Raw genomic sequence first — 15,831 nt, 5'->3', positions numbered from 1 at the left:
ATTTAGAAATGAAGAACAAACAGCTCTACTCACAAATATAACTAGTGCAGAAAACACAATGAAGACTGTTTCAAAGTTCTTATATGAAATAAGGAGAGCATCTTCAAGTATACAAAGAACTTGAGATATATAGTTCTTGCTTAATGTAAATTATGCAAATTCACAAAGGATTCTTAAAGTTCACATTACAAAAAAAAATCTGTTTACAGTTTTCTCTGTCTCTGTCTCTGTCTCTCTCTCTCCTCCTACTTATAAAAGTTATAAAAATAAAAACCCCTACAAGTGAAAGCAGAAGAATGTATCTTTAAAGTGATTACCACCCTGGCTGATTGACTGGGGCTTGATCTGAGACCTCTAGCACCAAGAGAGGAGACCCCAACCTGTTCCTGTCCTCTTCCAGCTCTCTTTTCTCTGTCCCTAGTCCCAACACGTCCTTGAACTGTATCTACTAGCACTCTCCTTCCAAGGGTCTGTGGTTCTCTTCGTGCCTCTTTCCCCTCCCGATTTCTGCAGGCAAATTCATATTATATAAAAATCACTTTTCCAAGAAGTCTACAAATCAATCCAGTTAAGTAAAGCACTGATTGTATTATCTTATTTGATTTTAGCAATCTTGAGAGGTAGGTGATATTATTGTCTCATTTTTTGGTGAGGAAACAGATGCTGAATCCTTAAGTGGGATTTTACCTTGAAGGTACCCAGATAGAAAGGATCTAAGGCAAGGATTGAATTTATAACTTCCTGATTCCAAGTTCAGTAGCACACTATCCACTATGCCACCTAGCTATCTAAATGTGCAAGCTCAGGTGTTATTGTTGGTTTTTAAACCAACATCATAAAACCCAATAAAAAATGTATAACTACGACAACTATACTAATAAGACATCTTTTATCTATGCAATTCTCCAGAATTTTTTATCTGACATTTGTCCGCAACAAATTTATCATATTGTTTTCTGATCATAACATCAAATTTCCCTGGACATTATGACATTTCTTCAGAAAGAATGAGAAATGATAATGGGAAACTCAAGTATAAAAAGTCAACAGAAAATAGAAATGTAGAACAGAAAACTTAGGGGGAGTGTCAGGGTTCAAGATAAAATTCTAAGAGATTACTGCATAGCAATGATAAGTGGATCTATAAAGATCTATCAAGAATTAAGAATGTTATATAAGGAGAAAGATGTGTCACAGTATCTGAGGAAGAAAAAAATTAAAAAAATTAAGATTTCCAATAATGTAATGAAGTCAAAGAAAAACTAAAACATAAATAAATAATAAAAATAAAAATAAAGGCATAGTAGTGAGGCAGCTAGGTGCTTCAGGTCTGGGGACAGAAGGTCTTGAGTTTAAATTTAGTCACAGATATTTTCTAGATATATGACCCTAGGTAAGTCATTTAACCCCAACTGCCTAGCCCTTACTGCTCTTCTGTCCTGGAACTGATATCTAGTATCAATCTAAGACAAGACAGTAAGGATTTTAAAGAAACAGCAAACAGTATAAGATGTTTCAGAAAGATAAAGGAGATTTTTCTTTAAGGGATATTAAGATTTAATGATTGCAAAGGTCATTACTGAAACAAACTACAGAGGAGTAACTCATCTATAAGAGTATTACACAAGGGACTTGGAAAATAGCATCTAACAAAATCAAGTTGCAATAATCATCAAATAATAATAATAACAATAATCATAACATTTAAAACAAATATTCACAGTTGGAATTAGGAATTGAAGTAAAAATCTATTATATTTCATCTGAAACTAAAAAAGCAGTCATGGATAACAATCTCAGACAAAGCAACAGTAAGAAATAAGCCTTGATTAAGAAAGACATAGGGAATGACTTGAATATAAAGAGGGGAAATATAAATAAAGTGAACACAGAATAGTATACTTGTCAGATCTCTGGGAAATGAAAGATTTTAAAACCAAGCAAGAGTTAGAAAAAATAACAAAATGTAAAATAAATAATTTTGATTACATTAAATTAAAAAGGTTTTGTACAAACAAAAACAATGCAACCAAAATCAGAAGGGAAACAACAAACTGGGAAAAAAAATCTTTATAACAAAAAACTCTGACAGAGGTCCAATTACTCAAATACACAAGGAGCTAAATCAATTGTATAAAAAAATCAAGCCATTCCCCAATTGATAAATGGGCAAGGGACATGAATAGGCAATTTTCAGATAAAGAAATCAAAAGTATCAAAATAAGCACATGAGAAAGTGTTCTAAATCTCTAATAATTAGAGAAAAGCAAATCAAAACAACTCTGAGGTATCACCTCACACCCAGCGGATTGGCTAAAATGACAGCAGGTGATATAGAACTGTAATTCATGAGAAAATCATGGGTTAGATACATAGACATCTAGAAGTTATCTGCATAGAGGTACTAATTGAAATCACCAAATCTTAAAAAGCATGTGGAGACTTAAAAAAGTGAGATTGTAGGAAAGAAGTTCAAGGTATATCTATACACATGAGAGAGGACAACAATGATGATACAGCAAAAAAGACAGAAAAACTGATCACTTCCAGACAACAATGTAAATGGAAAGAACAACAACAAAAAACGAACTTGTTCCCACCTAAAAGATGAGAAAATTTAAATCTCCTTTCTTTGCAAAGTAGGGGAATATGGGTATGGTCAATAAAACCCCAACACCACCACACATCCACATAAATACACACACATAGATAGAAAGATAGACAGTCACATTTAGTTGATAGGTTGGTAAGCTTGAAAGGCTACTTTTCCTCTTTTTGTTAATGATACAAAACAAGATTCCTCCAGCAAGAAAAAAGGGGTGGAATAAATCTAGAAATGGATGGACAAAATGAAAATGACATAAAAACAAAAGAATTTATAAAAGATCATTGAAATAACTCGGGAGAGGTAAGTTTCTGTTTAGAAACAAGAGGAAACAAAATTGTAATGTGTAAGTGTAAGGTGAGAAAGAGGAGGCAAAAAGAACAGGACAGGACAGCTTTTTCTAGGAGTGTGGCAGTGAAACAAACAAGACATTAAATAATGTCCTTAAGGAATGGTAGGATCAAGTGACATTTTTTTTTAAAGGATGAGAGATCTGGGTTTTTTGTAAATAAAGAGAAAGGTTTAGATAAGGAAAACTGATCATTAAGAAAGAAGGCATAATAAAAATACAAGTGCATAGAGAAAACAAAAATTTGGGGATCAAGCAAAAAGCAGAGAAGTTGGTCTTTACTAAAAGAAAGGTCATCATACATTCAAGAGACTAAAAGCAAAGGAGGTGGAAGTAGTTAATATAAAGGTGATTTGAAAGGTAAAGTTAGAGAAAAGAGTGATTAATCTGTTTCTATAGTCCTTTGATAGTCAAAGAATTTACAAATTATTTGAATCAATTATTTCTATTATACCAAGTATGTTTTAATCATGAATCATTTTAACAAAGGGTATTTTATGAAAGATATAAGGACCTTAAATGTGAAAATACATCCACTTGCTAAAATAATTAAAATTAACTTGTACTGACATAAAAATCAATATCATAAATATAAACTGTAAAACAATCTACAAAGACCTTCTGAAACTGTGGATTTCACTCTTTGAAATGATTTATGAAAATTATGCCAATTATTACACTGAAATAAGATTTTCACCTCTATTTACAAGAAAAGAAATTAAACAAATACAATGATTAAAAAAAATTAATCATCAATTACATGTATAACCCAGTGGAATTGCTTGTCAGCTCTGGAAAGGGGGAGAGAAAAAGGGAGGGAGAGAACATAAATCATGTATGTAACTATAGAAAAATAGTCTAAATAAATAATTATAAAAACAAAACAATATTAAAGTCATAATTCTGCATATAACTCAGAGCTAAAAATTTTACAAGGGATTTTCTACACGCAAAAATCCTGAAAAATCATTAAGTGAATTATTATCCTTCCCATTTTATAAATGGGGGAACTGAGGCTAGAAAAGGTTAAATGATTGGTCCAGAAAAACATAGCTATTTTTGTAAAGCAAAAGATATAACTTCTAAGCTTATTTTAGTGTTCGAAAATTAATATATAAAAAGAATTTTTACAATCAAAAACAAGTATAGGAAATTAAAATTTTAAGATATGAATAAGTTGTTTTAAGCCACTGATTTCTAATTCCCCCCCCCCTTTTGAAAAACTGTTACCTTCTGACTTAGAATAAAAACTAAATCTTCATTCCAAGGCAGAAGGGTGGAAAGGGCTAGGAAGCTGGGGTCAAGTGATTTGCTCAGTCATACACCTAAGAATTATTTGAGGCCAGATTTGAACCTAGGAACTCTTATCTGCAAACCAAGCTCTTTATATTGAGCCAGCTAGCTGCCACTATTTTTCAATACTTTTCAATGAGTATGCATGTAAATTAAATAACAGATTCTCCTTTAATGAAGAATTATTAGAAACATAATGAGTAATTAAGTAATAAGGTATACAAAAGCTAGATTATTTCTCTGTCCTTGCATCTTTATGAAAACCTGAAATACATAATCAAAGAATCAGTTCTAGAGCTAGAAGGAAGCTTAAGAGGTTACCTGATCAAACACCTGATCAAACACTTTCTTTTTGCAGATGAGCATACTGAGGTCCCAAGAGGTTTAGTGGCTTGCCAAAAGATCATATAGATAGTAAAAGTTAGAAATTAGATTTAAGGCCAGACCTTCTGATTCTACAAATAGGGTATTCCACTGTACCACAAGGAAATATGTCATATTAGAATGTGGTTCTCTGAAACTGAAGTAAGAAGTATATACAATAACTTTAAAAAAGATTTAGAAAATAATCAGTAAAAAGATGTCAGATGAAAACCTAATATATTTTAACTAATCTATTTCCCTTATCACAGAATTTTAAGTCATCTAGTGCAATCAAGATCTGAACAAGAATGCCCTAACCAAATGCATACAACATGTAATTATTCATCCTCAGCTTGAAGATCTCCCAGACCAGCCACTGGTATTCTTTCCCCTCCCAAAAGTTCCTAAACATAAATGCATATTTCTCCTCTCCTCTCATTCACTGTTCATTTCTGCCAATAAAGTCAAATGTTCAAGGATTACAACTATACTTTCCCAGAAAGAAGCTATTAGAGTTAAATATCAACTGCATTACTAAATGCACCTCAATAATAATATCTCCAATATCCGTAAAATGAGACAGCTAGACCAAATGACCACTGACCACTGTCAAGTTCTAGAACAATGAGCATCATATTGATTTCTAGTCCCTCATATCTCTGAAAACCATAATCAAGATGTATTCATTGTATATCAAGCAAATTGGATCAAGTTAGAAATCCTATTTACCTCTGTTAACTCTGGCCAGTTTACCAGGAGAAGTTTAGCTGGTGGTCCAGAAATTAGTTGTACCCGGAGAAAGTCAGAAAACTCACGCCATGCAAAGCAGAGCTCCTTGTTTCCAGGAGGACCTGGGTTAAATTTTATGCCTTTTATAATTATAGTCTGTGTGTTCTCCTAATAATAAAGATAGGTTAAAAAGAAAAATATAATTTAAAGTGTTTTTTTTTTAATTTAAGGGAATTATTTCTTATTCAGCTTCATTTTCAGATAGACATGTCTAGGTCATTTAACATGGTAAAATATCTTTTCAGCACTCTACTGGGCACAAAAAGAAAGCAAACCAAACCTAAGAGGTTGTCTCAAAGCCTTCAGAGACCATTTACTAAACTATTTATTGATCTCGATTCATGAAGAAATTCCTGTAGTTAAACGAACAAATAATAAAATTAAATATTAAATCACAAGATTCTAACTGTAATTGCAGTAGGAATCCAGTCAGTCAACTAGCATTTCTTAAGTATTGCCTATGGGCTAGGCACCATGCTAAATGCTAGGATCCAGAAGGGGGAGAATTGTTTGAAATAGAGACAATATGGTCCATGGTGGAAAGGCGGAACTTAGATATTCCAGCTAGGGGCAGTATTATCAAAGGCTGCTCAGCCCACCTAATTAAAAGCATGTGCTGTGCAGAGAAAAAAACAATACTTAAAAGATTATTTAAAAATATTGAAAAATAGATTTGAATATATAGATTGAGGCCTTAAAAGCCAGGCAGTGCAGTTTGACCTTTTTGTGACAGACAATAAAGAACCACTGTGAGTTGCTGAAGCAGAATATATCATGGTGACATTCCATATCCATAGTCTTCCACCACTGCAAAGCAGGGCAAACAATAATTCTAATTATTTGAATTTTCTTAAGCACTGAAACTTTACCATTAGCAACAAATGGCACCATGGTTTCCTAAAGTCATTAGTCTCAATAAGATATCCAATTTTTTCATTTTTTAAATAATTTTGAATCATACATAATTATATAGTGATATTAAACAAATGGTGCTCTACTCTTTCTCTCCACTTCAAGTACAAATTTCCTAAAATATATGGCCAGAGAAAACCTACCAGCATGAATTTCCACTTGAAAAAAGGAACAAAAATTAAAAATCTACTTTCTAGACTATATCCATTTTTCATCATGTGAAAATAAAAACCATACAAAAATATTTTAAGTCAGTCTTACCTGCCAAATTGTTTTCATATTGGATTTATCAAGTCCGTTTCCAGAAACTCCCAAAGAATTTAAACAATTTGATGTGAAAGTTTGAATCTGATTCCCATACTGATCTGTAATTATTACCTCTTTAAAAACAAAAGGAAAATATTTTGTATTGACAGTGTTTTAATGAAGTCAACTCTAAAATGGTACCAATTTTGATATAAATTTAACATTGTAAGCATAGGGATTGATACCAGAGCAACTATTTCATTACTATAAATGGAACTCCCTATAACAGAATAGGTTCTTATCTTCTCAGCAAGTTATAGGCTTAGAGTTGCCTTAAGCACTGAAAAAAGAAGCAATTCACCTAGGGTCATATGCCCAGTGCATATCAGTGATAAGTGGAAATTTGGGAAGAAAGTAACTAGAGTGGAGACACAGAGAGAGGTAATGGAATGAAGGGCACCAAGGAGTACAGGGGAAGCTCTCAGAATCCTGAGGAAAATAACTGCCATTCAGGAGTTGGGTTTGAACTCTGGAGAGGGAAACATCTCCAAAACCCAGTTCTTGCATCCCAGATTCCTTCACCCGGTTCCTGTGAGAAAATAGCCATTTCCAGAACATCTTTGGTCCCCTACTCTGCTATAACATCTGAAGAAGTCTCAAGGAAGAATTACCAGTGTTAGTGACTGAATTGCTCAGTTGCTTTGTTGAGCTTTGGCTCACCAGAGTGACTTAGTCATGCCTGGCATCTATTCTGACTCTACAACTATCTACATTTTCTCACAAAGACAAACCATTGTGTGCTTAGCATAGGTAGTTAGAATAGATGGGGAATCTGAGACAGAGAGGAAATCAGTATAGCCTCAGCTTTGCTGAGGGCTGAAGAGACCCTCAACAGGGTCAGTTGGGAGAGGTAAGACAGTTTTCATTAATACGTAGGAAAATCTCAGCCCACATACCTTACCTTACCCTTTTCAATACAACATCTTACAATAAATCTGTTTTCTGATAATATTAGAGTCAGATAGGGCAATTGCGGCATATTACTTCTTCAAATTAGATTTTAGAATGTGGTCAAAAGAAGTAAAAATGTGGAAATATTTAAGTAGATATGGTATATCAATGCATGCCCATTTGAGTTTTGTTTTATCTATTATGACAGCATGAGGCACAGCAAGTGGTAGATAAGTCCTGGCCTCACATTCAGAAGATCCAGATTCAATTCCTGCTTCTGAAACATATTGTGACCCTGGGCACGTCACTTCATCTCAAAATCCTATTGCACTAAGGGCAGCTGGGTAGCTCAATGGATTGAGAGTCAGGCATAGAGACGGGAGATCCTAGGTTCAAACCCGGCCTCAGACACTTCCCAGCTGTGTGGCCCTGGGCAAGTCACTTGACCCCCATTGCCCTCCCTTACCACTCTTCCACCTAGGAGCCAATACACAGAAGTTAAGGATTTAAAAATGTAAAAAAAAAAAAAAAAAAAAATCCTATTGCACTAGCTCTCTAAGACTTTAAATTGCAGAACAATTGCTGATATGCATAAGAGGGAATTTCCTCATCTATAGTTCTCTATATCATTGAGATCACATGTCTGGACCAAAATAAAAATGAAAATATATCATTACAGAATGCTTTAAACATACCTTATTGTCATTTGCACTTTACAATAAAGATGGATAGTATTTTTACCCTAGTTCAGGAAAATGAGGCCTATATACATTTAAATGACTTCCACAAAGTTACATAGGAAGGACTACCGGCATCAAAGGAAAAAAAAATCAGTTCTATTGATTTGTAGTGTGATATTCTTTCTATTACATTAATTTAATATTTTAAAAATCAGCAGTATTTGATTCATCATACACTCTCATGAATCTAAATGATGAGTTCTCATTGACTGATTCTCCTTGTTATAATTAATTTTTATTAAAAATAATGAATCTACAAATTTCCAGTCTCTTTATAAGAAATTCTGAATATAAAAACATAGAATATGGCATACTAACCTATTTCTCCTTGGAGTTCTTGACCCATTTGTACTGTTTTTGTTCCTTTTAACTTGCATTTAAGGTGTTTTGGTTCATCAGGCAATGGTCTGAAATTAGTTCAAAATTATAATAATTTCCTTAAGTCATTAATCAAAGGAAATTTTTATAGAAATTTACAGTGTCCTATCAATAACATCCCCTTAGCCAACTCAAACAAGAACAATATAAGTAAAAACCCAGAAGTAAGCCCCACCCCAAAAAAAGTAAAATCAGCTAGAAAACTTAGAAAGATCCAAAACTTCATTACTATGGGTTCATTAGCTTCCTTCAATGCTTCTACAAGAAGTGTTCCCTAATGTCCATATTTGTAAAGGACTTTCTCCTACTCAGCTTATGTTGTATTTACTTATACATAGATGCTGTATTCTTCCAGAAGAATTTTAGCTCCTTGTGACATAATATTTTCTTTTATCTGTCCCTATGTTCTAGTGCTTTGCAAAAAAGTCTTTGCAGTTAAAACCAGTGAAAATGTGCATTGGCCATGGGTGGGGGGGGAGCTGGGAGTGAAGGGGAAAGTAGGAGCATGAATCATTTAACCATTTTAAAAATGAATATTAATAAATGTTTTAAAAAATTTAAAAAAAAGTCTTTGCATTTTCATAAATGTTTCTTGAACTCAACTGAATAGATTCCTTTAAATCACTGAATCTTAAAACTGGAATGGGCTTCAGTAGCCAACTAATTCAAGTCATGCCAAAATAAACCTTTCTACCAAATACCTAACAATTATTTCCTTTCATCAAGCCTAAACTTGATACTTAGAAACTTCTACACAGTGCTTGTAATTCTACTCTCAAGATCAAAGAAGCACAAGTCTACTCCATCATTCATGTTGACAACTGTAAAAGGCTTAAGAAGAAATTCCATATGTCCTGGTAGTTTTCTTTTCACCAATCTAAATAACAGTTATTTCAACCAATTCTCATATGAAGGTAAACTTAATGACAGCAGAACCTGTATTTTAGTCTTGTATCCTCTGAAACTAATGTACTATCTTGTACTTATAACAAAGGCTTGAAAAATGCTGATGTATACTAAACTGAACATGACAAACAGAAAGTCTTTCATCTTCCTGATCATGCTCCTCTTGATGTTCATAAATTTACTACAGTATTTTTAAAATGCATTATCCAGAAATGAATTTTGAATATAGTTTGATCAAAACAGAATATAGTGGAACTCTTAAGATTCCTGATCTTAAATACATAAAGAAGCCTAAAATTTTATTAGTCTTCTTGCCTATTATAGCATCCTGGTGACTCACATCAGAGTTGTAGTCCAATAAAAATTAATACTTCATGGGAACCAGAAGAGCATCAAACTAAGTATCTATATGCTTGGTGTCAGTTACAATATTTCCTACATATTATTATGGATTAAATAAGGTTGGTTGCCAAGCAAGAGTTAGAAAAAATTACAAAATGTAAAATGAATAATTTTGACTACATTAAACTAAAGAGTTTTTGTACAGACAAAACCAATGCTACAAAATTAGAAGGGAAGCAACAAATTGGGAAAAAATCTTTATAACAAAAGACTCAGACAAAGGTCTAATTACTCAATATACAAGGAGCTAAATCAATTGTACAAAAAAATCAAGCTACCCACCAATCGATAAATGGACAAGGGACATGAATAGGCAATTTTCAGATAAAGAAATCAAAACTATCAATAGGCACATGAGAAAGTGTTCTAAATCTCTAATAATTAGAGAAATGCAAATCAAAACAACTCTGAGGTATCACCTCACACCTAGCAGATTGGTTAAAATGGTAGCTGAGGAGAATAATGAATATTGGAGGGGATGTGACAAAACTGGGACATTAATGCATTGCTGGTGGAGTTGTGAATTAATCCAACCATTCTGGATGGCAATTTGGAACTATGCTCAAAGGGCTTGAAAAGACTATCTGCCTTTTGATCCAACCACAGCACTGCTTGGTTTATACCCCAAAAAGATAATAAGGAAAAGACTTGTACAAAAATATTTATAGCGCACTCTTTGTGGTGGCAAAAAATTAGAAAATGAGAGAATGTCCTTCAATTGGGGAATGGCTGAACAAATTGTGGTATCTGTTGGTGATGGAATACTATTGTGCTCAAAGGAATAAAAAGAACTGGAAGAATTCCATGTGAACTGGAAAGACCTCCAAGAACTGATGCAGAGTGAAATGAGCAGAAGCAGGAGAGCATTGTACACAGAGACTGATACACTGTGGTATAATCGAACATACAGGACATCTCTACTAGCAGCAATGCAAGAATCCAGAGCAAGGTTGAGGGACTTATGAGAAAGAAAACTAGCCACATTCAGAGGAAGAACTGTGGGAGGAGAAACACAGAGGAAAAACAACTGTTTGAACAAACGGGTTGATGGGGATATTATTGGGGATGTAGAAACTAAACGATAACTCTAGCCCAACTATCAATAATATGGAATTAGGGCTTAATCAATAATACATGTAAAACCCAGTGGAATTGTGCGTTGGCTAAGGGGGGGGGGGATTGGGGAGAGGGAAAGAACATGAAATATGTAAATATGGGAAAATATCCTAAATAAAAATAAAAATAAAAAAAATAAGGTTGGTTGTGTTCATTATTTTTCCACTTCACACTGCCATTTGGGAGTACAGAAATAATTCAGAAAAGTGATAAAAATAAAGAGAGGTGGACTGGTTGAAGTAATCAGGAAATACTGCTCATTAGTAGAAGTCATTTGATAGACAAGGAGGGAGTGAGAGAGCTTGAACCCTACTTTCTAAGCCTGATGATGTCAAGAATGATGAACATTAAGGTGGCCAGGATAAGGAGGAGGTGCCAGGCCTAAAAGTGGGGCAAAAGCCTGATGATGTATATACTAGGGTGTATAGGAGTTACACAAAGGTGAAGGGGTGTCACCAGGTTTTTTAATCAAGGCAAAAGCCTCTGTGCTAATAGAGACCCAGTCATAAGTTCAAGGCCATAATTACTGAGGGTGCATGATATAGCAAATTGGAAGGGTAAGTAAGACTGACAACACTAAGGCCTATGCTAAAGCAGTTATGTATTTAATTCAACCTTAATAATTACACTAAAATAATCACAAAAAGCCTGTTAATATTATCTCTTATGGGGGCAGCTGGGTTGCTCAGTGGATTGAGAGCCAGGCCTAGAGACAGGAGGTCCTAGGTTCAAATCCGGCCTCAGACACTTCCCAGCTGTGTGACCCTGGGTAAGTCACTTAATTGCCTAGCCCTTACCACTCTTCTGCCTTGGAGCCAAAACACAGTATTGACTCTAAGATAGAAGATAAGGGTTTAAAATAAATAAATATATATATCATCACTTATGATATCATTAGTTATCTATCTTAGAATCACAATTATGATCAACTCAAAACTGTTGCTAACATTAAAATCGAATCCTCATATAAGCGGGTAGGGGTTTTCACACTTACATGTGTAATATGAAATTTTGGTCCTACTGAAATTATAGTGCTCAAGGACTTAAAGCTATATAGCCTGGTTGGGAATAATGAGGCAGGTAGGGCTTAGGCTGCTCTTGTTATGCTTCAAACTAAAATGCTATTTTGAATTGGTATTCTCTTCTTCATTTTGTCTTTCTAAAGAGATAAAGGAGCTTCTCATTTCTCATAGTTGTCTTTGGAGCTTGTTTTGACAATGCAACAGACTTTCTACTCTTGACTTTAAAGTTTGGCCCATTTTCTGCAATTCTCATCTTCAATTTTGGTAGGACATCAACACTCACATATCCCAAGAAGGTGGAGGCAACCACCACCAAGGAGAGAGGAGTCACTGCTGACACTGCCAATGAGTTCTTGATACTGGTCCTAGGTCCTAACAAGGACCTCCTCAAGATGGTATTCATCCAGCTACCACTGATTTAGGCAAGGTGTCCCATTGATAAATCATAACAAGGGGAAAATTTGTTAATGGACATGGTTGAAGTAGAAGAAAACACTGATACTACCATTCGTACTGATGATCATGTCTTGGCCAAAGTCACAGACACTCATGACAACTGTGCTGAAGACAGATAGTAAAGTGGTTGTATATTCCAAGATTAGAAGTCTCCTTTGCCACATGAAATTTCTCTATCCCCCAATAGCACCAATTTTCCTAGCCCTGTTACAGGATACCTTACAAGAACTATGAGAGAGGACAGAAGAATGAAATGGCTGCCATGGTGGCTATTTCACTATATTATTTATCTTTCTGATTATCATTACCATCTATACTGCTCTGATCAATTGAATATTCTAATCAAGAGATAAATTTTTCCAGTCTCATGGCCAGCAAACACCCACTTCCTGCTTTGTAATTCTTGATCTGGAGATGTTTTATACAAAGTACAAATCACCTCCTACACAGTTTCTGCCAAAACATTGTTCTTTTATATGGCTCAATCACATCTACAAAAGTTTAACAGCCTGTTGATTAGTCTTTCTGTCTAAAGTTGTAACCCATTTAATCCATCTTCCAACTCAAACTGGATTTTCTGAAATCATGGGTATAACTTTCAACAAACTGAAGTGGCTACCTACTTCCTCCACAATAACTATAAAATCCTGTTAGGCTTTTGAAGACCTGTATAACCTGGCCCTTCCTACCTTTCCAATCTTGTTATATCTTATGATCCTCCAATTTATACATAATCCAATGTTACTGAGCTCCTCACTGTCCCTTGAACACAACAATCCCAAAGCCATGTTGTCTCACGGGGAAGAGGTTGGCTTACTATTCACCAAGGGTTAGCACCAGTTCAAGTAATCTTATCTTCTCCAACAGAAAACCCCTTCTGTCATTCCCACTCTCTCAGTCCCTGGTGTTATAAAGAATGGGTGTCTAGAGGAATATAGATATTGATACTGGTGGGGTGGAGCTGTATCTCTGTATTCTCCCTAGTGCTGGTGATGGGGGAACACCAACCCCAATCACCCTTGCTAGGTGATTTCCCCTTCTAAATAACAGTGCCCAGGAAAGACTCCGAATGGTCAGGTGGATTGGTAACCTTTTCAGGTCCCTCCTGGGGTCAGATCAATTATTAATATTGGGCTCTGATTAGCCTTGGATCACATTGTTCATCTGACTGCATTTGCTCGTGATATAATGACCACTCCAGAAGGTACTTATTAAATACTTTATCTATAATCTTAATTAGGGAAAGGATAATCAGGATACAGATTGGGCATTGGAGAGCCTGTCAATCTAATATCTAAAATCTATAGTCACTCAGGACTGGAAGCTATTGATTCAGTAAAGCTGGAGCTATTGTTCGTCACAACCCCTCTGGTTCAGCTTGGCCACTGCCAAACCAGAGAGAGTAGTCTGTTCTTGCTGCAGCCGTGATGGTGATTTCCTCTCAGCTTTCTTATTATCAGTTTGGTGATGTATTAGCCTTGACAGCATTCAGTAAGTATTCAACCCTTAACCACCCTCGTCTTCTCAGACCTCCCTTCCTCCCTTTCACCACCCAGGGACCCAGAGACCTAAAGATCTAGGGAGATTCCAAGAGAGAACCAATGACCAACGGTCAAAGACCCAAAGATCAATGGTCAAAGATCCCTCCCAGATGGCTGTTAGGGGTATTTATACTCTCAGGCCAACCGACATTTGCCCCTGGCTCAACGGCATCTGGGAACAGTCTGATGTCTCCAACTGTCTCCCCTGTCAATCAAGGTGAGACCAACATTTCTCAGAGTTTGAATATAACAAGGGTTAGAGTTCAAGTAATCTTATTTTCTCCAACAGAAAACCCCTTCTGTCATTCCCACTCGTTTTCAATCAGTCCCTGGCTATTGTTTCCTTGAAATTAGGCTATTCTCTTACTTAATTCCTCCCCTCCATCCTCAAAAAAAATCCCCACTTGATCCTTCCAAACCCATATCATCCTCTTCTTCCTTTTGTGGCTAAGCTCCTTGAAAAGGCCACCATTAGAACTGCTTGTTCTCTACAGGAGAGGGGTGGGAGGAGGTGAGGGGAAAAACATGATTCATGTAATCACAGAAAAATACTCTAAATTAATTAATTAAATAAACTTTTAAAAAGAAAAGGCCACCACTAAAAGGTACCTCCAACTTTCCTCTTACAGATTGGCTTCCAAACTTATTTTATCAAAACTGCTCTCTCAAAAGTTACCAAAAATCTCTTAGGTTAAAAAATCCCTCAGAATTCTGTCCTGGACCCTCTTCTCTTCTTCCTCTGTCGGTTGATTTCATGCGCTCCTACTGATTTAATTACCATTTCTATACTGATGATTCTTCAAAACTACTTATCCTTTCCGAAACTATCTGTTGACCTCTAATCTCATATCACCAATTGCCTTTCAGAAATAATCTCAAACTGGACATTCAAGAGACATTTTAAACTCAACATGTCAAAAAGAGAGCTCCTTCATTTCCCTCCCTAAACCCTTCCCACCTCCTACCTTTCCTCAGGCTTGCAGCATACCAGCTGTCCTCATCTCCATTTTACTATGTCTCATTCACCCGCTCCATATCCATATCCAATCGGCTGGCAAATCCTATCAATTTCACCTTAGCAATATCAGTCAAATATATACTCTTCTATCTTCTAATGTAGTCATTCATCATCTACTGCAATAGGCTAATGTTAGAGTTATCTGCCTTAAATATCTCTGTATTGCAGTCCATTTTCTGTTTAGCCACTAAAAATGACTGTCCTAAGGTCAGGTCATGTCACCTCTTCTACTCAATAGCTTCCTATTGAACCTTCTAAGAGCAAATAAAAAAACCTTCTGTTGGGGTTCAAAGATTTTCATAACTTAGCTCCTTCCAACCCTTCAAGCTTTCTTACACCTCACTTCCCTTGTCACCATCTATTCTTTGATCTAGTGATGCTGGCCTCCTGGCTGTTCTAACAACAAGATAATTTATTTCTGGGTTACATACTTAAAAAAAATCCTTACCCTCTTTTAGAATCAATAGGTTCCAAGGCAAAAGAGTAGTAAAGGCTAGGCAATTAGAGTTAAGTGGTCTTGCCCAGGATCATATACTTAGGAAGTACGTGAGGCCAAATTTGAACCCAGGCCCTCCTGTCTTCAGTTCTGACTCTCTATCCACTGAGCCACCTAGCTACCTTGGGTTATAGACATTTTTACTGGCTGTTTCCCATGTCGGGAATGCCCCCTCTCCTTATGTCTGCCTATTGACTTCTTTGGCTAAATACCCAGCTAAAATCTCATCATCCACAAGCTGCCTTCCC

General features: G+C 35.6%; 1 protein-coding gene across 1 annotated transcript in view; it reads right to left on the bottom strand.

Moving 5' to 3' along the window:
- The window catches only part of SMCHD1 (structural maintenance of chromosomes flexible hinge domain containing 1), a 175,424-nt gene that overhangs the window by 75,078 nt on the left and 84,515 nt on the right, over positions 1 to 15,831 (bottom strand). Inside the window, exons 27-29 of the mRNA XM_044666720.1 lie at positions 8,567 to 8,655; positions 6,573 to 6,691; positions 5,340 to 5,507 (exon numbers count right to left, since the gene is read on the bottom strand). Coding sequence (XP_044522655.1) covers positions 5,340 to 5,507; positions 6,573 to 6,691; positions 8,567 to 8,655 — 376 coding nt within the window. The remainder of the gene's footprint in view (positions 1 to 5,339; positions 5,508 to 6,572; positions 6,692 to 8,566; positions 8,656 to 15,831) is intronic.

Source organism: Gracilinanus agilis, chromosome 1, assembly GCF_016433145.1.
Source record: "Gracilinanus agilis isolate LMUSP501 chromosome 1, AgileGrace, whole genome shotgun sequence".
Lineage (NCBI taxonomy): Eukaryota > Metazoa > Chordata > Mammalia > Didelphimorphia > Didelphidae > Gracilinanus > Gracilinanus agilis.
This window is presented reverse-complemented; position numbering and strand designations above follow the sequence as displayed.